The 27,043-nt window shown below is 36.6% G+C and overlaps 1 protein-coding gene across 1 annotated transcript in view; it reads right to left on the reverse strand.

The window, feature by feature from the left end:
- Positions 1-27,043, reverse strand: part of elp4 (elongator acetyltransferase complex subunit 4) — a 106,231-nt gene that overhangs the window by 43,301 nt on the left and 35,887 nt on the right. Inside the window, exons 7-9 of the mRNA XM_048183769.1 lie at positions 16,281-16,469; positions 7,848-7,956; positions 3,371-3,477 (exon numbers count right to left, since the gene is read on the reverse strand). Of these exons, the coding sequence (XP_048039726.1) occupies positions 3,371-3,477; positions 7,848-7,956; positions 16,281-16,469 (405 nt within the window). The remainder of the gene's footprint in view (positions 1-3,370; positions 3,478-7,847; positions 7,957-16,280; positions 16,470-27,043) is intronic.

Raw genomic sequence — 27,043 nt, forward strand, 5'->3', positions numbered from 1 at the left:
ATCCTTACTGTGCTGTAAATCAATTAATTTAAGCAAAGCAACATTTAGGGACGAGATGGATTTGCACAAAAGATTAACATGACGGCACATGCTAGTGGATGAGTTGAATCAACTCCACAGCAACTACATAAATTTATCCACTAACCGTTCAGAAACGTCCAGTTTCATTCTAAAGTTGTAACTTCTTCCTGAGTCTCTCCATCAGTGTCGACTCCGGTTTGAACAATGTAAGGCTGAACACCGTTACTGACAATCCTCATTTTGGCTGCGTGAGATTCTCCAGCTTTGTTGTTGTTGAGCAACCAAAGCACAAGCTGTTAAAGCCCCGCCCTATAAAGGAAGTTATCATGCAAACCAGTGGTTGTGTGGAGTATTTTACAAAACCTTAGAGGATTTAAAGGTCCCGTTCTTCGTGATCCCATGTTTCAAACTTTAGTTAGTGTGTAATGTTGTTGTTAGAGTATAAATAAAATCTGTAAAATTTTAAAGCTCAAAGTTCAATGCCAAGCGAGATATTTCATTTAACAGAAGTCGCCTACATCGAACGGCCAGTTTGGACTACATCCCTCTACTTCCTTCTTTAATGACGTCACTAAAACAGTTTTTTGACTAACCTCCGCCCACAGGAATACACAAGAGTTGCGTTTGTAGAGTGTGTTTGTCGCCATGTCGTCGAAACGCTGTTATTTTCATCCCGCAGTCCAATCACCGGGTCTGATTCCGGCTCAAATTGATAGGGTAAAATTAAAGACATGTTTACAATAACACTGAGCGCGTGCATCTCCACGTTATGGTAAGAGGCGTGACCTTTCCGGGCAAGATACGCTAAACTGCTGTTGAATCACAACACAGGAACCGCTGGCACAATCAGAACTCGTTTCGTATTTCTGAAGGAGGGACTTCATAGAACAAGGAAGTCATCAGCCCGTTTTTATGACAGTGGAAACAGCGGTATACAGATAAGTAAATTATGTGAAAAATACTGTGTTTTTTTACACGCGAAACATGAACACATGTTATATTGCACACTATAAACACAATCAAAGCTTCAAAAAACCACAAAAAACGGGACCTTTAAGTTAATCTGTAAGCACTAATTCATATTTGAAGTAAAAAACATGAATGAATAAAATGAATGTGTTCTGTCCTACATTTACCCAGCCCTTGGGCTAAACAACCCAAATTAGGTTGTTTTTAAACACATTGTTTTTAGAGTGTAAGTTTAGGGTCAATATGATATTTTTCAGCAAGGATGCAATAAATTGATCAAAATTGACAGTAACATTTAACATTGTTTCAAGTAAATGTTGAATTAGCAAACGTTTTCAACAATAATAAGAAATGTTTCTTGAGCACCAAATCAGAATATTACAATGATTTTATGTGCGAATTTTGTTTTTATAATATGATTTTTACATTTATGCATTTGGCAGACACAAGCATCTTACATTGTATTTAAGGTATACATTTGATCAGTTCAAACATTCCTTGGGAATCGAACCCATGACGCCACGCTTTAGTTTTTAAGTTACAAACTATATTACTATCCTTAAAAGGGGTTTGTCAAAAGATCAGGTATATTACACTGCCCAAAAAGATACAAATTCTTCAGCGCTGCTCCAAAACAAACCCACATCTGAGCCCTTCCACAAACTCAAAGCGGTCGGCTCATTAAACAGCCATTGAGGGAAACCACCTTGACTTTTATTGACCCTATAAATCTAGTGAGGAGTGGATGAGAGGTCTCTGCCTTAGAGAGCGTTTAAAGACAAAGACTACTGGTCCTTCGGAGACAATAGACTTCCTGATTAACTATTAACAGCTTCAACGGTGATAACTTAATTAGGGACCAATGATGGGGCTTCAATAAGAGCCTGGGCTCTTTCATTTGTCTCCACTTGATGGACAGGCACTCATTGGTTGGAAGTGGATTGTAAGAGTCTGTGTGTGTGTGGTAGTAAACATACAACCAGTGTCCAAAATGAACACTAGCCAAGCACCAAAGGAAACCAATATTTAAAACTTTTCTATTGCAAATGAATGAAAAAGCATTTTAAAGTTTAACCTACATACATAGCAAGCCAAACTAAGCTTATCTTACAATCTCAACAACTAATTAATGAGTTATTAGCCAGCATGGCAGCAGGTTTTAAACTCAACTTACTGTAATTATCAGCAACAAGTAGCTTTAAGTCATCAAAACAGAAATGTCAGTAACAAAACCACAAAGTTTTTCAACATTTTTACTGCAACTTACAGAATTACATCTACTATATCTGTTGTAGGTAAAGCAGCTAAATTGTTCATTGATTAATGGGACAAATATATAAATATTAATATAGTAATGCAAAGTACCGTATACATGGCCAGTAAAAATTGTAACTCATTTTAATTTTTCCAATTCTACTGAACCTAAAATTGTCACTTCCCAAAGAATAAAAATGTGCAAAAATATCACTTTAGTGGCACTGGACAATAGTTAGTGTGTTGGGGTAACACATTACAGGTAACGCAAGTTATGTAATCAGATTACTTTTTCAAGTAACTAGTAAAGTAACATTACTTACAACAAAAAAAAGTTACATTTTCAACCTCATGTTGAGAGAAATCGAATGCAGAGACGTTGCGTGCGCTGTATGAACATGAATAACACAAAATATACTTTATGTATTTAATCTCACTTTATTAACCAATGTCTTTGCTGCCGACTTTTGATGATCTAATTCAACCATAGTAATAAGCAAAAATGACTTATTTAACATTACTTTTGTGTTTCATTTCACAGCCAAGGTGAAAAAATGCGAAAGTAACGTAATGTATTACTTTCCATAAAAAGTAACTAAGAAACGGAATTAGTTACTTTTTAGGTAGTAATTTCTGATCAGACCTGTCTGACTACCATATAATTCCCAGCGAAAACAAGTTACACATTAATGAAAGTGTATTTATGAGACTTCCGAAAGAAAATCTCCAAGTCTTTTGAGGTTATTCTTTAAGGTGTAACATCTCCAGTCTAAAATCAATAGTTTCAACCTTTCAAATTGACACTCAATAGCTCAGGAAAATAAACAGGAATTATTGAAGCACAGCTAATGTGGACATCAATTCATAATCATGACCTCCTAATATGTGCACCGATTTAAGAGACATGGGGGAGGAAAATAAAATTAGCAATTAAAAGGAGTCATTTTTTAGCACCTAGAAACGTCATACTCTTCATGTTTTCCACCAGAGTGAACAAACATTAGGATAAAGAGCTGCATGAATATATGCTAGCGGGAATTAATTAAATTAAAACTAATATTATTCAAAGAAACCTCTAAGAGGAGACTTTATCTGGTGTACTGTGACATCATTATTGTGAACTCACCTCAATTGTAAACTGCTTCCTCTTGAGTTTGAAGGCCAAGTCTTTCGTATCGGGTATTTCACATGACAGACAGTTCAGATGGGGCAATTGACGAACATGCAGGAGACCTGAACAAACACAGAAGACATTAACAGTGAATCATATCACTGTAGAAACGTGCTGCAAATACATACTGTCAGAGATATTTTTCAGTATACACTGCCATTCAAAAGTTTAGGATCGGTAAGATTTTTAAAATGTTTTTTTGAAAGTTCTTTCTTTTGATCACCAAGGCGGCATTTATTTTATCAAAAATACAGTAAAAACAGTAATATTGTGAAATAATATTACAATTTAAAAGAACTGTTTTCTATTACAATATATTTTAAAATACAATTTATTCCTGTGATCAAAGCTGAATTTTCAGCATCATCACTCCAGTCTTCAGTGTCACATGATCCTTCAGAAATCATTCTAATATGATGATTTGCTGCTTGGGAACACTGAAAAAAAATAGTAGGATTTACTTTGAAATAATTTTCACTCAGAAATTACTAGTAAATTTCATAATTACAAAGAAAAGACAAGTGCCACATTGAATTAAATGTGAAATTTTGAAGTAAAATGACTTCTCGTAAATTTTTTTTAATTTTATTTACAACTTTGAAAAATAATGTTAATATTATTTGCTTAATTATTCTGCTTAATATTTTTGTGGAAACCGTGATTCTTTGATGAATAGAAAGTTAAAATAACAGCATTTATTTGAAATAGGAATATTTTTTTTTTAAATTTATAAATGTCTTTACTGTCACTTTTGATCAATTTAATGCATCCTTGCTGAATGAAATCTTACTGACCCCAAATTTTTGCACACTAGTGTAGTGCTTATGGGGACGAAGGTGTATTTAGTGTTGGTCAGAGTTTTAATTAGCATTCAATGATGGCGAGTAAATGATTACAGAAAGTGCAACTTATGTGAATGGGTTTATTTTTTGGTTGAAACTGCATTCAAAATCCATTTGGCTCAAAAATCTGAGGCAGGGCATTTCAATGGGCATGATTTTTCTGATTATAATGCACAGGCTATTAAACATGTTCTGCAGCAAATATTTTGCCCAGGTTTTGTTTTGCCTGTTACCTATTTAAACAGACTGTGTCTTTCATTGTCTGCTGAGTTTTACTGTGGGCACATGTAGCTATCATCTTTCACACTGGCCACTATAGCATTGTATCAACCATTATTTTATTAGCTGCACCAATGGGCAGAAACCAAAACATACGAGAGAAGGAGTGCAGCGGAGGGAGGAGAGAAATAGGTTGGTGGGAGGGAGAGAAAGCAAGAGAGGTGAGTGGAGGATGGGGTAAAACAAGGTCAGTCAGCACAGGGGCATGTTGGGAGGAGAGAAAGCTTTTTCGCCCTCTTTAATTCCTCCCTCCATCTTTTTTTTCCTCAGTTATGTGGCCAGTAGAAATATGACATTAAAAAGAAGCACTGAAGACCGAGATGAGGGGGATGAGAGGACGGAAAGAGCATGTGTGTGTGTGTGTGTGTGTGTAAAGGCCCCGCTTGTAAAGGGACCCGTGCGCTAGGTTGATTCCGCTCGAGTTGATTCGCTGTGACAGAACTCCCAACATGCTTTGTGCAGTAGACGCACCACAGAAAAGAAAGAGTGGCCTCGTGTACGTCTTCACATTCACTAAGACCTTATGGCAAAGCATTATTCATGAAATGAGGTGAAAATCAATAGCAATAACTGTTAAAAAAAACTAAAAAGTAAAAATACACACATTGCCGAGACGTTTGTGCATTATATTTTTAAAAAGAGGTACAGCTCATATACTCATCAATAATTCACATACAACTGAAGCAACATTAATATGATTTGTTTACAAATATCTCATAAACATCTCAATACGTGAACTAGAAATTATTAATTTCTAACATCTGTATTGCTGAACAAATGCTCAATTACAATCTCCACCCATTCAATACATGTAAGTATTATCTTGTCAAATACCTATAAATGAAATTAATAACATTTTGACAAAAGTGACTTATCTAACAGTTTTTTTACATATTATAAAATTAAGAACACTCTGACAAAACGTAACTGAGATTTGATATTTAAATAAAATGTGAAATAAGAAATTAAAAACACTGACAAAACTGATATTTTTTAAATATTTAAAGCAAACATTTCAATTTATTTATTTAATAAAAGAACTCATTAAATTGAAATCATTATCAACATCTGATGAGCATCTTAAAGAAATTAACAAATAAATATAAAATTTAAATGATAAATATTAAAAGAATGTAACAATCGACAACTCATGAAATCAAAAACATTAGTGTGAGACTAATTTGCTCATAAATATCTGATAAGCATCTTAATAAAGAAATATCATAAGTAATAAACACGAATGATAGATGATTTATTTATTTAATAAAAGAACTAACTCATTAAATTGAAATCATTAGCATCTAATTTGTTCAACAACAGTTGAAGAAATTAATGAAATTAACAAATAAATAAAAAATGCCATTATAAAAAATATTAATAAATATTAAAATAATCTAACAATAAATAAAAGCACTAACTCATGAAATTAAAAAAAATTAGAGTGTAGTTAATAAATATCTGATAAGCACCTTAATAAAATAACTAATAACATAAGTAATAAAGTAAGCAAATAAGTAAGTAAATAACTAAATGAATAATAAAATCATCTGAGGTCATTAGTGTTTGTGAGCCACACCCCCTTCGGCCATTCCGTACACACGGAGCAAATGAATGCAAGAAAGAAACAGGGCAGGGGGCGGAAACGAGGAGAGAGAACTGTAAACAAACTGACCTTTACAGAAAGACGGACACAAAAGAGATGAAAAGATAAAGCATGCAACATGAAGAGATGGCGAGAGAGTGTACGATGAAAACAAGGGAGAATATAAAGAGGCACAATGAAAGGAAAAAGGGACCGAACGGAACGAGCACGAGCCCAAAAGATCTTCCTCGTCTGCAGTGTGGCCACAGAGAGGTTTCAGCCAGTATGAAAATATTGATTCTGCAACTCTGCGGCCCCTGAGGGCTGTGCTGGGTGCTTGTGTATGTGTGTGTGTGTGTGTGTGTGTGTGTGTGTGTGTGTGTGGCAGCTGAATCTCCCCCTGGCCTGTCTGCCAAGGAGCACGTCTGATTGAACACGGCCACACTAACACGAGCTGACAGCTAGAGAGAGGTCCACCCTGCCTGCCCCTTTCTACTAATGCACTTTACTGAGCCAGTGTGTGTGTGTTTGTGTGTGTGTGTGTGAGAGAGAGAGTCAGAAAGATAGGATGATGCAAAAGGCATGAATCAGACGAGGGACCAATAAAAAACATCTTTTGAAAATAGATTTTCTGAAGAAATATGAGAAGTGTCTGTTGTGATTCTAGACTGTTGTGGACGGTTGTCAGGGTGTTGCTATGCATTTGCTGAGGTGTTCTATGCAGTTATTTATATACTGTTGTTTCTATATAGCTTTTATTTTTCTATATATTCAGTTTTCATGTGAGATTAAGTTTTATTAATTTTGTTTTGTTCTTTTGTCCTTTTTAGTAGTTTTTTTTTTGGGGGGGGGGATTACTATTTGGGTTTATATACTATATGGCTTTATTTTAGTTTTAGTTTTAGTCATTTTAATACTTCACTTTATTTTATTTAGCTGCCAGGGTATATTTCTATTTTTAAGTTTTTCGTCTAATATTTATATATGCATTTATTATATTATTTATTATTTATTTATTTCTGAGTCACCCTCATGTCATTGATTTACTATCATAGTTTTTGTTAATTTGAATTAAATTTTATTTTCACTTTACTTTTAGTTTACATAATTTTATTGTGTTTTTCTCATTTTTTTAATATGTCAATATAGCATTTATACATTTTTATTTATTAATTTTTATTTTATTTATTTAGTTATTATTAAAGTACTTGAACTTAACCTAAACGAAAATGAGAAATGTCGTTTTGGCAACTTGATAAAATAAGTTTATTGTTATTTTTTTTATTTATTATTATTTTAATTAACAAATTAATGGTTAATTAATGATAATAACCCTGGTTCTCATGACATTATGGTCACTAGATATGTTGATTTTTTGTTTTTTATCAGATTTATTGTCAGAAATAAAATAAAAAAATCTGGCAACACTTTATTTCAGTGTCCTTGTTATACATGTTACATGTAGTTACCGTAGTAATAACTATAAATTATGCATAATTACAAGCAACTAACCCCACAACCAACCTAACCCTGTAGTAAGTATACATAGATAATTAATATTGCTCAGTATAATCACACTGTAAAAAGGACAACCAACTATCTAAATCATATTACTTAAAAAATAGGTCTCAATTATTGCAGAATGACTTACAAGCCAATGATTATTAATACTTATGCTTTTGTTTTTGTTTTTTGTCAGTGTATTTGAACTTTGTATGTTTCTTCTCACCGTGATAGTCTTTGTAAAGTGGGTTGGTCTCCTTCTCCGAGCCTCTGAATGATTCCAGAGCGATGGCTGTGTCACTCAGTCTGATTATTCGCCCCATTACGGCTCTGTTCTGAGAGTGCGAGATGGAAAGAGAGAGGGGGAATGGATGAGAAAGACAGGAAATACATGAGAGGAGTCCAATTAAAAGTGTACAAGCAAATGTAGAAACATCTAGAGGCATGCTGAGAGCATCTCTTGCTAATTAAACCCTTCATTACAAGCAGGGGTTTCACTCTCTTTGCTCTGAGAACTGAATTAGGTCAACATGGAAAAAATCGCTTGGAAAAAAAAACTAAAACCACCTCAGTCACCAGTTAAATTTGAAAAATGCACCCATTTTACCAACACCACTCTCTATGATGACTGAGGTGGACGATAACTTTTCCACTTCGGAAAAGTATTACTTTTCACACATATGGCGATATTGGGGTAGAATATCATAGACACTTTGTCAACCATCATATTTATTTCCCCTGAACATGTAAAATATAACATTCAATGCATCAAAATGATGTTTTAACATATAAGCACTAGCATTAATCATGGCATCCAAACTGGTATTATTAAGTTATCTTTGGATGCCACCTCTGTGAACTGCTGCCTTTGGTTGTGTCGTGTAACATTAAATCCATCAGATCAGAGCAGAACATACGTTTGGTGCTCAAACACATTGAGAGCTCTGATTCCCTCAAACACATGCTCTCCAAATCTGTCTGTCTCTCTTACTCTGATCGCACAACTCATGCAGTGTCGCCATACGGCACAAATCTGGATGAACGTAAGCAGAAAGCCACATCAACTCAGGGAAAGATCCAAAGATCCTGTCCGCATCAGAGCAAAGATGTCTTACCCATCAATGCTTTTGTTCCAAAAATATCTACTGTTAAATGGTGTAAATATGCCTTTTAGCTCATTAAGGTTTTGTGGCACGCAAGAATAACACAAATTTACATTTACGCTTTGAAATGGACTGGCTCATAATGTATTTCCAGTGATGATTTTAATGAGGAACAATTGCAAAACAGTTTAAAATGTGGTAAAACATGCTGAAAAGAGATAAATGTAGGATAAATGTATTACAGAATTAGTGCTGCCAAATCGATTAATTGCATCTAACATAAAAGTTTGTGTTTACATAATATGTGTGTGTGTGTATATATTATTATATTTATTAGAGGTGTAATGGTACATGTATTCGTCCCAAAATAGTCACGGTACGGACGTCACGGTTCGGTGCATACAGTCAGACAACGAATACAGTCGGTCACAGGCGATTCACACACCAATCCAGAAGGGGCACGTGTGGTAATGCAATGCTGTTTGCTAACAGCCACAACAGGAAAAAGAGCAGAAGAAAAAGAACAGACGATCTATGCATAGAAATGTTTACGTGTAATCTCTCAACCAGTGTTTGAACCGCAGAAAGACATCAATAAAACAGCTTGAGAATAATATCTCACGTAGCATAACATTTACCTCAGGCAAGTCATTTAGTGTCCACAGCATGTTAGTTCACTAGAGAAATGAAGCATTTCACTAAATACATGCACTATATCAGCTTATATATTCATTAGATTCACTTCACCTGTTAGTAATGTCTTAATTATTTAATATATGTTTAAATAAATTTTATGAGAGTAACTGTGTAAATTATCGTAAATGAGCAACTGAATTTAATAGTTTGGGCTCTGTTGTTAATTGTAACCTTTATTATATAATGTGCAAGAAAGTGCTCCTTGTATGTAGTTTACATCATTAGCTGAGATAGATTTGTTTTATCCTTAAGAAAATGTTTATTATAACTGAATTTATTTAAAGAAACAATTTGTTCAATAAATGAATATATATATATATATATATATATATATATATATTTTTTTTTTTTTTTTTTTTTTTTTTTACACATTTCTATATTTAGATGCAATTAATCGATTTGACATCACTAGTCTTAATATAAATAAACACAGGAGCATATGAAAACCTCTGACCTTGACCTTACTGATATGAAGACTGAATATAAGACTGAACAAACACAAATCAGATGAGAGATGAGAAAATAAGCCAGTTTAAAGTGTTAAAGAGCGAAAACATAAATCAAAAACAGTATAAGAAGCAAATCTGCTGAGAGCGCCTCCTCCTGGCCAAAAACTAATACAGAGACGATTCAGAAAGGTGGGAGACTCCAAAAAAAGGCTGTAGTGAAAAATTAATCTCTATGCCACTCCTGAATATTTCATACACTCCCTCTCTGCAGCAGCTGACGCGGCCTAATGCAGTTTTCATGCATCCGTGTCCTTTCTTTTTTTCTTGCCATTCCTTCCTCTCATCTACAGCAGATTTTGAGAGCATGTGTATTTGTGTATGCAGCCTTGACCCTTTTCCCAAATCTAGCATAAAAAATTTAACCCAAGCAACTGTGTTAGTGACAGTCGCTGCTACATCAACACTATCAAACCAATTTAAACTAAAAGTGCAATGCAACTGTACAACTGTTGGGCCAACACACTGAAGGCTGAAGTCCAGGATGGGATCCAAACAGATGGGTTAACAAAAGGTAGGGGAAGAGACACTGTTTTAAATCGATTGCTTGTGTTATTTATAATTCATAATGATATTAGGGAACATTGTGTAGTTGAACAGGTTAAACTTCTTGAAGCACCTATAAATAAAGATGTTTTTATGGACATGGCAGGAAAAAAAAAACACTTACGTTAATTAAAAACAAAGTAGATTATAATTTATGAAAAAAGAAGCATATGCAATTGAACCGAAGTACACATTTCATAGTGGCAAATTATATGAAGCACACGCAAAAGTAACCAGCAAATCGATACATACAGAAATTATTTCTGCCCATGTGTCATGAATGAAACCCATTATTATTATTTATTTTTTTTTTAAAGATATTTAGGTTTTTTGTTCATTTTTCAAATATATCAGCAAGCCTTAATGCTCAATTTGGATTTTTGCTCAGATCTGATTTTTTTTTTTTTTGTATTGCTGTTCACATTTGCTGCGTTTACATTTGACATTAACATGTGACCTGTATCTGGATGTTGTCCACATACGCATTGAAAAGACAAGTGTAAACGCGTTTGTGATCAGAATGTTATCCGAACAACGTGTCCTGGTTCGGAGGTAGTCGAAGACGCATTGTGATCGGATCACAGTGTGATGTAAACGCAATCCAGCCATCGTATCTACATTCAGAGGGCGACGTCATATAAATCCCCAACCCAGTCTCTCTGCGTGGCTGTCAGAAAATAATGGACAGATGCAGTTTTGACAAGAAATTAACCTTCTTTGAACTTTACAATAAAAGTCAATCTCTAAAACAGTTTATTTAGACTTACATGATATCTTGTGTGTCATTTTTCATTTTAATTGTGCAACACTATCTAAACGAGGCGATCGCATATGTTTTTATTGTTTCAGTTTATTCATCTCCCATTTCTGTCAATATAGTCATTGTACATTGTATAACCTTAAACCCGGATGATGTGACTTGTTTAACATGATCAACCCACCCAGTTATTTTTGTAGTATTTTGAGTAACTCTGGAAGTATTTCTTCATTTAAAAAAAACTTAGGAGACCAGGAGAATGCATTGGAAAGTAAGTGAGTGAAAGCAATGGGACATTGTTTAATTTGTATGGACTTTACTCTTAATTTGGTGTCGTATAGCTTAGTTCTAATTAATGCTCTTTAATGTGATGTGCATTCTTTTATTTCTTTAATACAAAGGTGTTTTCTACATTTTAGGCTACAAAAACAATAAACGCTTGCACGCTCCTTTCAATCATGAAATGCATCGGAATAATCTTTTAATCATACAAGATTAATACAAAATTAATGTTGGGAAACTTAAATTGGTAGATTAAGTACCAATTAAAAAAAAATTCTGTGCTGTGTGCACTGCATTGATAGAGGCTAAAGTGAAAGTTGTTTTACACTATGAAGCCATTTGAAGCTTCTGCCTTTCGAACATGCCTTATTTAGATATTGTGCAGGAAACAGAAATCCGATCGGTTATCCAGATACAGAGGCCACTTCATGTGAACAAATGTAAACACGCCATGTCCTGATTGGCAAATGATCCGATCTGCTTGATAGGTTCACGGTGATCGCTTGTTAATGCCAAGTGTAAACGCAGCCATTGTTGTTTTAAATGTGGCCAATATCAGATTTCCAGTGTGAACAGATCATGGTTCTGAACTGACCTACATACACAAAAGAACGATACAAACAGGGATGCCAGGTTTTTACCACAAAATCCACTCAATTGCTTCTCAAAATTAGTCCAAAACTAGCCCAGTTGCGTTCCGTGGGGTATTCTGGTAAAAATCGTGTTCTGGTGGTTAAATATCACGTTAGTGTGGTCACTTCAACAACCTGCGGAAACAGTGAAAAAGTAACCCAATCCCAATGTCTTGATAACGTTGGGTATGTAAAATCTTTGAATAGACTGTCATGAGCGACGAATGTTGATCTCGAGTGACATAAAAATCACATGAATTCTGATATAACTGTTCACACTGCGGTCGCATTACAAAACATCTAATCTGTATCGGATTTAGTACCACATATGGTACAGTTGCTGCAACAGTTAGAATGTACTCATTTCTGTTCGCAAACAGTGTTAAATATAGACCTTATAAAGCCCCGCCCCTTTTTAGCACTGCACTCATTGTGTCTTCCGGTTTGTAAATCCACAGCATGAAGGTAAGGTCTTACGGAAATCTTTCCAGTCTGCTGACATTTGTTATGACATCCACTTCAAACATTACAATGCTCATTATAACTTTCATTAACTCTACAATAAGTAAATCCACTTCACAAGCTAATTGCTCTTCAACAGTGATGCCATAGAAATATACAGAACTACCGCTAAAAATGTAAGTTCAAACACAAAATTGTAAAGATGGCTGCGCACTTGTTGAACAGATTCAATGAAGTAATTGATAACCAAAACTTAACACATCTAAGATAGACCTGCTCTACAAGTCACATCAAAACAAACCAAAGTCTAGTCAAGATAGTCCAGCCCTTCCATCTCCAAAGCTGTCATTCTTCAGACTGGGTCTCCAAGGTCCTGACCCAACAGAGGCTGTATCTGTAGGTGTGTGTGGTAGTGGACTATGGCTATTTGAGCAGAGATTGATTAAAGACTCAGATGGACTGTGGCTTTAATCTCGTCAGAGGAGGCTTTCAATGCCCGGCCCCTTCCTGTCAACATTAAAAATACATGACAGGATACATGACTTTTCATTATAAGTCGCATCAGATGGACTTCAGATGAGGTGCTAATGCAAATAATGGAGGGATTAACACAGCAGTTCTACAAACGTTGACCCCACATTTAGTAGTTAAAGCAAAAAATATTGATTCCTCACACTATACACTAGTAATGGTACTATACATTAAGAAAACCTCATCAAGCTCCACATAGGAGCAGATGTATTGATACAAAAGCTTTTGAGATTTAGACTGAAAAAAAAAAAAAACAACAATTCAGGCGGATTCGGGTGCATTGTTGGCGTGTTGCTATTTTCAGGCAACTGAAATAGACTGCACCATTGACCAACTGAAACCTGGTCTAAAGCACAACGCTTGTACACTCTGCTTGTTACACATATAGTGACGAGCAGCAGCACACAAACATGCCAAATATTAAAAATAAAAGGAGTACAATGTAAAAGATTATTATTGTGTGCATAAAGATAAAAATGCTTTGGTGGAATCCGGCTTGTCCCGTAGATGGTCTGCTCACGCACTTTAACCTCGTGCACGAGCAGATCGTTTCCTCGCTAGAGAAGCATTCAGTTTTTCCATTTGCAAATTCCGCCATGTATATAGCGAATCCGCCATGGTGCGAGAGCAACTGGCTTTTAAAGGGAATGGGAGATGAGACTCTGACTCTTATTGCACATTACGCCCAAAACACACCCATGACTCATTAAGAGAATAGGAATAACCCTACTAGACCATGCACCGGGAACGTCGACCATTTTTCCCATCGTTAAACTAGCAAAAGCGCCAAATGCAAGAAAAAAAATCAGCGCTGATAATCAATCACCAGTTGGCTGGCATCATATTTTATGAATTCTAACAATGCAATGTTGTGAGAACATGGACAAACAAACGTGAATGATGCTTGGGACAGTGCTGCATTGTAACAAAAGTTTAAGCTGTGGCAATTTGGCAAATCAAGCGCAAGAAGATGCAAAAGGAAACTCAATTCGTTACTCACATGCTGTGTGGGAAGTTTAGTGTATGCAAACATCCGAAGCACGCGCCCAAAATCCGCGTCTCAGACAGCATGTGAATACTGAATTGAGCTCTCTTTCACATTTTTCTTGCACTTGAGCGAACATATTCACAAACATTTATGACAATAAATAGTAAACACAGTCGGGTATGGCTTGAGCGAACGTAAACGGTCGAAAAAGACTACACGAGTACGGTATCAGTATAATGGATCCGTGCATTAGGTCTTAAAGTGACAGCAGCCTAATATTTCTGCCGCTGTCTGTGTTTTTAATGCTAATCAAACAAAAAAAATTTACTCACTGCTCTTGACTGAATAACTTTTGAAACTTTAATAAGGATTAATCTATTTTTAATTAATACAGTGAAGACTATTCAGTGTTTACATTTGATTACTTTATTCAATGTCTCTACCTGAAAACTACTGTTACTTGTCTTTAATAATGTTTTACATTTATATTAGTTAAGCTAGTAGTTTTAGCTGTAGTAATTGGAATAGAGAATTGTTTTTCAATGGTATCTAAAATTGTGGTGTCAAAACTGGCTGTTTTTGCATAATTTAATGGCCAATAAAAATATTTATGGCCGGTAAATTTTAATAAAAGTCCCCAGCCATTGGCAGATGTGGCAAAAAGTTAGTTTTAGGCCCCGTTTTCATCACATCCATTCCGCAAAACCACTTTCAAACCAATCACAGCGTTTACACCGCAGAAAACCGCTGTGTGCCCCCCGGCCTCCCTCAGAGGGGTTTTAGCACTTTGTTTCCAAACGGACAAAGAACAGCAAGATCTTGTCTTTTGAGCGCACTTAGAGCACAGCGGCTGTGGCCTCACTCTCGTTGGCTAATGGAGGCACAAAGAAAAGGGCCTCTCAGGAACCGAAAGACGCTGAAAGAGAGAAGCACCCAGAAAGACTCGAGACTGACCATTGGGTGGCTGAATGCAAAGTTGAGGGCCACAGACAAAGAACTGTGGGTTCACGCGCCAATGAAGAAGCTCCTCTGAAGGCCAAACATACATGTACTCAAACAGATACACACACAGGCCCCCTGAACCCCAGCCAAGCGGAACCTCATTCACACAACGGAGGGGGGTCGACTCTTTGACTCCGGCTCATGGGGCGGTTATGGTGTGCCAGGGTGGACAAACTTATGGTGACCTCAATGCTGGTCCATGTGACTGACAGTTAAAAAAAAAAAAAAGTCTAAAAAGGCCATTTTGCAGGATTAGTTCTGGATGTTGTTGTTGGAAATCACAAGTATCTTCATCACAAGTATTGATGGTACCGATAATTCAAAAGTTTGAAAAGACAGCAAAAACAAAAATAAATTTAGATAATATATAAAGATATTTTCGGAGAAAAATGTGAGTGGTGCTTGCCTGCCAAGATAGAGGCTGCATCCAAAATCACATACATTCTTGAGTAGGTACTTATTCTGAACAAGTAATTACTTCATGACCACTAAAATTAAGTATGAATGTGTGTAGTATGAATATAATCCACATGTACTATATTCACCATGCTGTCATTATCATGTGACCAACCAGCGTCAGTTAGGTCGCTTCACTGCCATTCACAAATCCTCACCCGTGGCCTCATGGGATAGTAAAGTGTCCATCGTACGCACACTTCAGAATCCCATCGGAAGTAGTAAGTCATCTAAGTACTTTTATGAGTCCTGTGAATTAATTTCAGAAATAATTATTTTATCACATACTGTTTTTCGCCTACTATATACCAGGGAAGTATGCAATTTCAGAGGCAGCCAGAGTGTTGTGAGTAGTTGCTAAGTTTTTTTTTTGTTTTTTTGAACAAAGTCTCTTCTGCTCACCAAGGCTGCATTTATTTGATCAAAAATACAGTAAAAAACAAAAACATTCTGAAATATTATTAAAATTTTAAATATCTGTTTTCTATTTTAATATATTGTAAAATGTAATTTATTCCTGTATTGCAAAGCTGAATTTTCAGCATCATTACTCCACTCTTCAGTTGTAACATGATCCTTCAGAAACCATCAATGTTGAAAACATTACCATTTCATTTTTTTCCAGGATTATATGATGAAAAGTAAGTTAAACAGCATTTAATTGAAATAGAAACCAGAAACTATTTGATTAATCATACCTGTATGAGGTGGGAGGGTACGGTCACCATAGCGACCGAGAGTGAAGTGCGTAACAGGCCTCGGAGGGCATAGAGAAAGGTGGTGAGGGCGTGGCAGTGGGCGGGGTTATCCTTACAGCACACATCATCTCCCCACAGTGCAGATCCCAGAGAATGGAGACCCAGCCGCAGGACATTCCGAACCTTGGACTACAGAGGTCAAAAAGATGAACATAAAACATTTGAACTTAAAACAACACCGTATTGTCAGGATATGTACAATTCATCTGAACAAATCCACATCTGTCTTTTGCAATGAAAATTTTATTAAAGCACTATAGGGAAAACTTTGGCGAACTTAAAGTGTTCAATAATGCATGAATAAATATCTTCCAGCATTTTAATAAGTGCACCTTAATTTAGCATAGAAACAAGGAGAAACCTGTAGTGCATGGCACTTCACAGTAATATATCAAATTATACTTAATTTTTACCTACAGTGTTTATAACTATATAACAAGAAATTCTGCAACTAAATAAGAATTTTGTAAAACAAGTGAAACATTGTATGATCTAGACGTGCATTTACTGTACACAAAATATCAGTGCTTGCAGTTCTTTGACACTGTCATGATATTCGGGATTTGTTGTTTTTTCTTTCTGCTGTGTATGAGGATCAACACGCAACATGAATATGGTACTGCAAAGATAGCTATGAATGGCTAAATGGTGGTAAAAAATAAATCAATATGCAAATAAATGCAAGAAAGACAACCGATTACAATTCAGTATGCAAATACTGAATACCAACGCTGTCACTGTTGGTTCGATTTCAAATAACAAACCATCGGCATCAATGAGAAACTTATGAGAGACTTTATTCATAAACTTTTTAGAGTCCCCATGAAATCAAAATGAACATTTCTTATTTTTTAATGGACTATTGCAGTATTTATTATAAAATAAAAAAACAAAACTAATTCGCCAGTGGTTCCCTCAAGATCTTCCTATGGCATTTTATAATGGGGGTTTACGATTTGTGTGTAAAATAAAGCCTGTGGTAAACATAACTTGCCAGTTTACATACTTTACTCGTAAATTGAAAAACCCTATAGGAAAATTTTGAGGGAACCAGCAGCGAATTAGACTTCTATGTTTTGAGGTCATCCCTGCACCACTCTCTAGATCCAACCGTCCAATCAGTTCCCAATGGACAAAATCAAGTCCCACCCTATTTTAAAAAGGTTAAAATAATGAAAATAATGGAGGAGAAAGAAAAGGAGAAAGAGAAGGACTGTAACAATCCAATAATTTAAATTGTGGATTTGCTTAACTACAAACAATACTATAAAAACAAGTGAATATGCATAAAATGAGCAATTATTTTATATTATTAGTAAGATTTGACTGTTTAAGTGCAGTCTGTGCTTCTGTCTTGTATTGTTTTTTAATAAATGTATGTTGAAATCACAGGACAATACTTAATTTACTTAAATTAGAGACTCTCAACAGGACATGATTAGCTATTGTACAATTTCACATTTATACTCTCTCTACAATGAATGAGAGGGAGAGAGAGAGAATGGTGAAAAGCAAACAAAACAGTGCCCAAATAGTATGTCATACATAAGTGTGCAATGACTTGTGTAACTAAGTCAGTAGTGGAATCCTGTCTGTAGTGAAAAGCCTTTTGTCTGCTGGAGTGAGGGTCATGTACCTCTCAAACAACTTGAATCAATGAAACAAACGGCCCAGCCAAGACCACTCAACAGCACGGTCAAACGGAACACGATGGTCAAAAGTGATTGGACGACATCTTCCAATCAGGACAGTCGCCTGACATGACCACAATGTGGCTGTCAACCTAAGAGCCAAAATGTCTGCTTCCAACAAGTGCCAGGAAATTCTTGGCACGTTTTCCATCAACATCAGCCAAGCTAAGGGGCCATGGGTGAGAGATGTGCCCTCTACAGTGTGCAAAGCCTGAGATAGAGCGACAGAGAATTGAACCTTATTCACAAACCATCAAAGACCATAGAGCTTATTCTGAACCTGCTAAATAGAGATGGAGAGGACACCTGTCTCAGATCAGAACATCTACAAGACTGGCCTCAGGGAACCGTGTAAGACGCAATACAAGTTTCAGATATCTTGAAAAAAAGGACAACTTCATATTTGCATATTTATGAGGAGAAGATGATCACAGATCATACCTAATAGCTTTGCAGCCTTTAGTAAGCCATTCGGTGACAAATATACTCAAAATATATAAAAATATATACACAAGTTAGCTACTGTAGAAGTCAAATTAAAGGGTTAGTTCACCCAAAAATGAAAATTCTGTCATTAATTACTCACCCTCATGTCATTCCAAACCCATAAGACTTTCGTTAATCTTCAGAAAAAAAATTAAGATATTTTTGATGAAATCTGAAAGCTTTCTGTTACTCCATAGACAGCTACGAAACTGAAGCTTTGACACTTCAAAAAGTTCATAAAGTGATCGTAAAAGTGGTTTAGTCCAAATTTTGTCAAGAGACACAATCAGAACAGAAGCTCAATCGAACCTGCTTAATGCACAAAAACAAACTCTTCCAGAAGCTCAAATGTGCTGCGTAACATGAGAATGAACCTCACTGGTTTTTGCTGAAGCTCAAACATGCTGCGTAACACGAGAATGAACCTCATTGATTCGTGCAGAAGCTCAAACGTGCTGCGTAACACACCAGAATGAACCTCGTTGGTTCTTACAGAAGCTCAAACGTGCTGCGTAACACGAGAATGAACCTCATTGGTTCTTGCAGAAGCTCAAACGTGCCGCGTAACACGAGAATGAACCTCATTGATTCTCGCTGAAGCTCAAACGTGCTGCGTAACACGAGAATGAACCTCATTGGTTCTTACAGAAGCTCAAACGTGCTGCGTAACACGAGAATGAACCTCATTGATTCTCGCTGAAGCTCAAACATGCTGCGTAACACGAGAATGAACCTCATTGATTCGTGCAGAAGCTCAAACGTGCTGCGTAACACACCAGAATGAACCTCATTGGTTCTCACAGAAGCTCAAACGTGCTGCGTAACACGAGAATGAACCTCATTGGTTCTTGCAGAAGCTCAAACGTGCTGCGTAACATGAGAATGAACCTCATTGATTCTTGCTGAAGCTCAAACGTGCTGCGTAACACGAGAATGAACCTCATTGGTTCTTGCAGAAGCTCAAACGTGCTGCGTAACATGAGAATGAACCTCATTGGTTCTCACAGAAGCTCAAACGTGCTGCGTAACACGAGAATGAACCTCATTGGTTCTTGCGGAAGCTCAAACGTGCTGCGTAACACGAGAATGAACCTCATTGGTTCTTGCAGAAGCTCAAACGTGCTGCGTAACATGAGAATGAACCTCATTGATTCTTGCTGAAGCTCAAACATGCTGCGTAACACGAGAATGAACCTCATTGGTTCTTGCAGAAGCTCAAACGTGCTGCGTAACACGAGAATGAACCTCATTGGTTCTTGCAGAAGCTCAAACGTGCTGCGTAACACGAGAATGAACCTCATTGGTTCTTGCTGAAGCTCAAACATGCTGCGTAACATGAAAATAGACCTCATTGGTTCTTGCTGAAGCTCAAACATGCTGCGTAACACGAGAATGAACCTCATTGGTTCTTGCAGAAGCTCAAACGTGCTGCGAAACACGAGAATGAACCTCATTGGTTCTTGCGGAAGCTCAAACGTGCTGCGTAACACGAGAATGAACCTCATTGGTTCTTGCAGAAGCTCAAACGTGCTGCGTAACACGAGAATGAACCTCACTGGTTCTTGCAGAAGCTCAAACGTGCTGCGTAACACGAGAATGAACCTCATTGGTTCTTGCTGAAGCTCAAACGTGCTGCGTAACACGAGAATGAACCTCACTGGTTCTTGCAGAAGCTCAAACGTGCTGCGTAACACACCAGAATGAACCTCATTGGTTCTTGCAGAAGCTCAAACATGCTGCGTAACGCGAGAATGAACCTCATTGGTTCTTGCAGAAGCTCAAACGTGCTGCGTAACACGAGAATGAACCTCATTGGTTTTTGCAGAAGCTCAAACCTGCTGCGTAACAAGAGAATGAACCTCATTGGTTCTTGCAGAAGCTCAAACGTGCTGCGTAACACGAGAATGAACCTCATTGGTTTTTGCAGAAGCTCAAACCTGCTGCGTAACACGAGAATGAACCTCATTGGTTCTTGCTGAAGCTCAAACGTGCTGCGTAACACGAGAATGAACCTCACTGGTTCTTGCAGAAGCTCAAACGTGCTGCGTAACACGAGAATGAACCTCATTGGTTTTTGCAGAAGCTCAAACCTGCTGCGTAACACGAGAATGAACCTCACTGGTTCTTGCAGAAGCTCAAACGTGCTGCGTAACACACCAGAATGAACCTCATTGGTTCTTGCAGAAGCTCAAACATGCTGCGTAACGCGAGAATGAACCTCATTGGTTCTTGCAGAAGCTCAAACGTGCTGCGTAACACGAGAATGAACCTCATTGGTTCTTGCAGAAGCTCAAACATGCTGCGTAACATGAGAATGAACCTCATTGGTTCTTGCAGAAGCTCAAACGTGCTGCGTAACACGAGAATGAACCTCATTGGTTTTTGCAGAAGCTCAAACCTGCTGCGTAACAAGAGAATGAACCTCATTGGTTCTTGCGGAAGCTCAAACGTGCCGCATAACAAGAGAATGAACCTCATTGGTTCTTGCAGAAGCTCAAACGTGCTGCGTATAATCATAATTACACTTCTGATCTTGAACTGCCAATCAGGAAACAGTGCAAAATAATATTTCCATGATTTTTACAGGCTTTATATACATGGAAATATTATTTTGCATCCTTTCCTCTTAATTAAAGGGAAAGATAAAATTTAATTCTGGCTAATGTAACTGTAGAAAACACTGTAGAAATAGTTCTATAATAGCAGACAAAAAATGTTTAAAGCTATTATAATCTAGCTTTTACATCATCCTACACTTTTAAAAGTAATGGTATTGGGATTGATGGTTCCATGAAGAACCTTTAACATTCACTGAAACTTTGCATTCCATAAAAGTTCCATAAATGTTCTTCACATAAAGAAAAAATGAAAGGTTCTTTGTGGGGGGGTGGTTCTTCCAGGATATTGCTGTGAAAATGCCCATTTAGAACCTTTATTTTTAAGTGTAAATAGGACACTATATGTATATAGTTCTATTGATGTTATTGTGCATAGGCCTTCATTCAATGAAATCGTTGTATTGTGAATAACTAAACAGCCTGCTCATATCTTTGAAATAGAGAAAAGGAGGGTAGATATCTTAAACAAACCAGCTGAAAATAGTCATGGTGTTGAATTAGGTCTACCGCCCTGGTTGTTCTCCTCACATCAGCCTTCGACCACTGACAATAAACACCCTCCACGCCGTCCAGCAATCACAAGCATCTTAAGTTAAATAAACCTCATTGTTTGACTGTTTCCAAAGCTTCTTTAGGGTTGAGCTCAACATTTCACCAGAGAGGGTGTTCCTGACTGGCTTCCTCTTTGCCTTCAGACACACTCCAGCTTTTTTATCACTCACACTCTTTTCCCCACTATGTGTGCAAGAGAAAGATGATACGCTTATAACCAATTCTGATGGTAACAAACACAACTGCTATTCTTTAAATAAAATAAATGTCCACTACCAATGCTAACACAACCAATAAATGTTTTACTTTAAGTTTAATTCAAACTTCATAGATCATTGCAATCATACTAGAATTGAGTCGCCAATCTGACAAACATTTTGGTCAGTCTCACTGTTGTCCCTGTTTGCTCTCATTCTGAACATTCTTGCCTTTGTGCCCATGTTCTCTCAACCTCATCACATTCCGCGACCTCTGCCAACAGAACGGCACTGTTTGATGATGTAAGCGCTTAATCCGTCGTTTGACTGACGGGGATCGAGGACTTCCAGGGTGAGGAGCCCGAGGTGTCCATCAGTGCCACGGATTCAAAGAAAAACACTGCAAATATCAACAAGAAAGAGCTAGCATAAACGAGACAGCAACTACAAAACAGAATAAGACGTTACATTTCATTTCAAAGGAGCAATAATAAGATTGTTTACACGTCTAAATTTGGAGTTGCCCAACAAATGAAAATTATATGACACAAGCTTGATTTGCTAATTTTTGCACAAAGTTTAGTCTTGCTAAAATGTAAAAATTTAGAGTAAAAAACAGAAGGTTTTTTCATTGTAAATGGGAGGACAAATAGATTTTTTTTTTTCAAATGTCTTCATGTAATCTAACAAAACTGTACACAGACATGATTAGCTTGACTTTATTTAAATTAGAACTCCACTTAATTTATTATTTTGTTCTATTACCATTTTATATTTTAGCAGAATTTTACACAACAAGCAATTTCTCCTTTTTAATTAATTGCTTGTTGGGTTGACATAAGCCTAAAGTGTAACTACAATATGTGCAAATGGAAAAGAAATCTCTGAAATATAAAATAAATAAAATAAAACACTGTTTTAAAACCCTGGAGTTCATTTGAGAGACTTTATATTGTTACCAATATAATAATTTGATTTAAGCTGATGAACAAAAACATTTACAGTCAATCAATTTTTTTTGCTTTTTTAAACAACATTATTGTGTGTTGGTATGGGAGTAAATATAGTTATTGTTTTTGTTCTAGGTGTGAACAAGCCTTTAATTGTGAATTCTGTGCATTGTCAAATTCTTATTCTTGTTCATTTTTAAGCATTGTTTAGGTTGCTTAATATTGGGATGTTGTTTTTCAGGTACTGAAAATTATGTGACATGAGCTTAATTAGTTAATTTTTGCACAGTTGGTAAGACTGAAATTGATAAAAGAGTTAAAAACAGAAGGTTTTTATTTTCAAAAGTGAGGTCAAACTGTAATTTTTTCCCAAAATGTCTTCATGTGATCTAACAAAATTGTACACAGACATGGTTATCATTAATGAACTACAACTCCATTTAACAAAAAAATAAATAAATAAATAAAATAAAATAATACTAAAGAAAATTATTTAATTTCATTACCATTTGCTATATTAGTAGTATTTAATGGAAGCTTGTTTCTGTCACAGAATAAAAAAAAAAAAAAAAAATTAAAAAGTTAATTGTGACATTTTATCTTACAATTCAGATTTTTTTTTTCTCTCTGAATTGGAAGAAATGTCTGAAATAACTTGCAGCTGTGAGAGAAAAAAACTGTGAGATAAAGTCTCATTTACCTTTTTTATTTTGTTACTCCGTGGGAGGGGACAAAAAAGAATTGTGAGATGTAAACTCAGAATTCCGAGAACTGTGAGATCTAAATCTGATTTTTAAAAAAAAGGTATGTGAGTTGTAAACTCTCAATTACAAGTTTATACCTTGCAATTGCATGAACCTCAGAATTGTGAGACATAAACTCAGAAAAGAGGTTTTTTAGACTCTGGAATAAATTTGAATGGGATTTTTGTATAGGTTACACTAACTTCATGTAATAAAGGTATAGATCTGTTTACTTTAAAGGCCCCAATATACTCCAAGCAAAATCGAAGAACGAACTGGTATGACATAATTTCGAACAAAATCAGGCCAAAAAATGTTCATTTTGTGAGTTCAAAACAGCTTCCCAAAGCGAACTTATCAGAAAAGTTCATTCCAGCTGGTAAACACCTTTAAAGTACCATTGGTCTGTGGTGATGATGTAATAGTTAGGTGTGTTCTAAAGGGGGTCGCACACCAGACGTGAAGCCAAAGACTATAGAATAACACAAGACGTGTCACTCGTATTGTTTTGAATGGGAGAAAGTGTAACGCGCAATATGGCGGAATAAGTCCCGCCTTCTAAATAAGAGCCAATCGCCGACTGGTAAAGTCATCGCGTCACTTCAGCGGCTGTTAGAATCACCGGTTTCTATAGAAACAGTCAGACGCGCGCCTCCGAAGAGACGCGCATTTAGGTCTGCGCATGCGCATTAACTTGATCCAGCCTGAAAAATAGGTTTTTTTTGTCATGATTCGAGCGTTTAGAAACTAAATTTATGAGCCGGTTGTTGTTGGATTTCATTGGTGATTTCAAATATGAAATTTAATCGTAAGGTTGGCGAACAGTTTTGGAGAATTTGATGTTTCCCCATTCAAAGAGATTGCATGATGCCCAGGATGCCCGAGAGGCGTTTCAAAGATGGCCGCCGAGTAAAACGACTTGTCTTAAAGGGACTTTGGTGAAGCTCAGCGGCCCAGCTACGACTCAGGAAGTTGTTCAAAATCCTGCCGTGCCACAGAGCGCCATGTACATTGTTTAACATTAAATTTATATTATATTTCTCTCAAATCGTCATTAATGTATATACTGAATTCACCCTGTGCTGCAAGATACATCAGTTTTACGTTCTTAGTTTAACAGCTTGAATAAAGTCTAAAAATGTATAATAAACTTAGCCTTTTCTTTAATTTTGCTCTGTTGTGCCATTTTTCCATGTACACTAACCTCAGTGCAAAATATTAAAGCATAGACATATGTAACGCTTCCCTGTTGACGTAAAACTCTCCCATCATGCAGCTCTTCTATCAGGAGTCGATTCAAAATTGAGCTTGCACCTATATAATGCGCGTCCGGTGTGCGATACCTGCGAGTTGTCCGAGGCATAAGCTTCTCGTCCGGTGTGCGACCCCCTTAAAGGTGCTAAAGAGGATGTTTTGTTTTATACATTTTTGCAATATTACTTGAAACTGTCTTCACTAACTGATAAAAGACTATTTATTAAGTGCACTGAAAGGAATAATATTAATATACATCAGATGATCAGACGATCATCGCGTAAACGATTGGCCCTCTGGCTTGTCAATCACTGCCATGATGTTCCTTGTGAGAGACGAGCGCGGCTGCACTCTCCAGTAACTTTCCACACTCTACAGGCGCCGCATGCAATGTTTTTGTCAGGAGACAGGAGTAACAACTGCAGATTATGAGTTACCTGCCGTGAGTCCGACATAATGAATCCACTAACACGACACAGCGAATGCCGGTGGTAAACAAACACTTGTGTTCCAATACTCGTGCACGAAAACTCACTAAAAGTCTTTGGTTTCTCAGTCGACGAAAAGATCCTTTTTATCACCTTTAAGGCTCCACCTTCTTTGGCCTAGAAATCTTCTCCGGTTCATTTTTTTCTGTTCAGTCCATCAAGGTCAGACATCCGCGAGTAAAAACATGAACACACTGGAGAGCCAATTTATAGTAGATAATGAAGTTGTGATTCTAATTGAAAGAGAAACTGACAACTGTTTTTCCAACGCTATCTCACGACCAATTCGTACATATTTTACGAGATGGCTAATTTGTACAAATTCGTACAACCTCACTCGTACTAATTCATACAGTTTGTACAAATTAGCCACCTCGTAAAATATGTACGAATTGCCGTGAGATCAGGTGGGTTTTTTAATATACTCTAAAGATGCTTTCTTTAAAACAATCTATTATTTAAAGTGACACAAAGTTTGGTCACTAGACCATCTGTGGAGTTCACCACATGACAGAAGCCACATTAGAGCCACATAAAGTTAGAAACTGATTAAAAATAGCGAGTGTATCCTCAAGCGGCCGGGTCCCAAGAGCGGCTCAGCAGATGCAGTGCTGATGTGGAAGTCAAGACAGGGGCTATCATGGGGCCGTTTCTGAGAGGGGCCCCCAGAGGGGCCAAGCTCCCCTGCTTCTCAGTAGGAGCTAATGAATATGAACAGACAGAGGGCATATTGCCCAGTGTCTGTCTTGGCCTGTTTACCACAAAACTAATAGGACTCAGCTTTAAGGAAGAGGAACCCAAGGGAATCCATCTCCCTCCTGAGAGAGATTCAAGCACAACATGGAGAAACTGACAACTGAGGATGAGAAAAAGAGGAATAAAGGTGGAAAATAAAATAAAACATACAGCCTTTATATTCGAAGTTCATTTCTACTTCCTAATTATCACAAGCTACGAAAAAGCCACATTACAAAGGAAGTGAAAGCACAGAAATCAGGCAACAATTAGCCAACCGAGACCAATCAATGAAACAACAAATTAAAGGTCTTGTAAAAACATTGCCTGAAGCAAAATGCTTTCATTGTTCCTGAGGTGTGAATGACAGTGAGACTGTTAACTGTGCATTTCATTACAGCCTTTTTACTCAATTTAAGGCAGGACACTACAGGCAAAAACACTGCTTTTGCCATCATGCATCTTTCAATTTTGAGATTTTTGAGAAGTGTTTTTTCAGACTAGTGGAAAGAAAACATCCAAAATACATGTTTAAGTGTATCTTTTATAGCACTTTATGTATTTGCGAATGTAGATTTCAATTAAAGTACCTATCTTTAAAGTCCGTTTTCTCAAAATTAGTTTTTTTCAGAAATCTCCATTTCAGAAGAATATCCAAAAAAGCAGAATTGGGGCACTTTAAAATCATAACTTTTGGAAAAACGTTATCTGCATGATCACAAAAACAACAGAGACAGAGATAATAACAAATAGTAGGGATGCACCGATATGAAGATTTTGGCCGATACGATAACTCTTTATATTTGAAAGCCGATAACCGATATATTGGCAGATAAATCTAAATCCAAATTTTTATATAATTTTTGAGAGCATGAATACAAAGACAAATGTTTTCACCACAAAAGCACACAATTATAATGTTCTCATTATAACTTTATGTAGCTTATATGGCAGACTTGCGCTGTACATTGTACTTAACTGTATTTTCC

The sequence above is a fragment of the Megalobrama amblycephala genome, linkage group LG3 (assembly GCF_018812025.1).
Source record: "Megalobrama amblycephala isolate DHTTF-2021 linkage group LG3, ASM1881202v1, whole genome shotgun sequence".
NCBI classification, from domain to species: Eukaryota; Metazoa; Chordata; class Actinopteri; order Cypriniformes; family Xenocyprididae; genus Megalobrama; species Megalobrama amblycephala.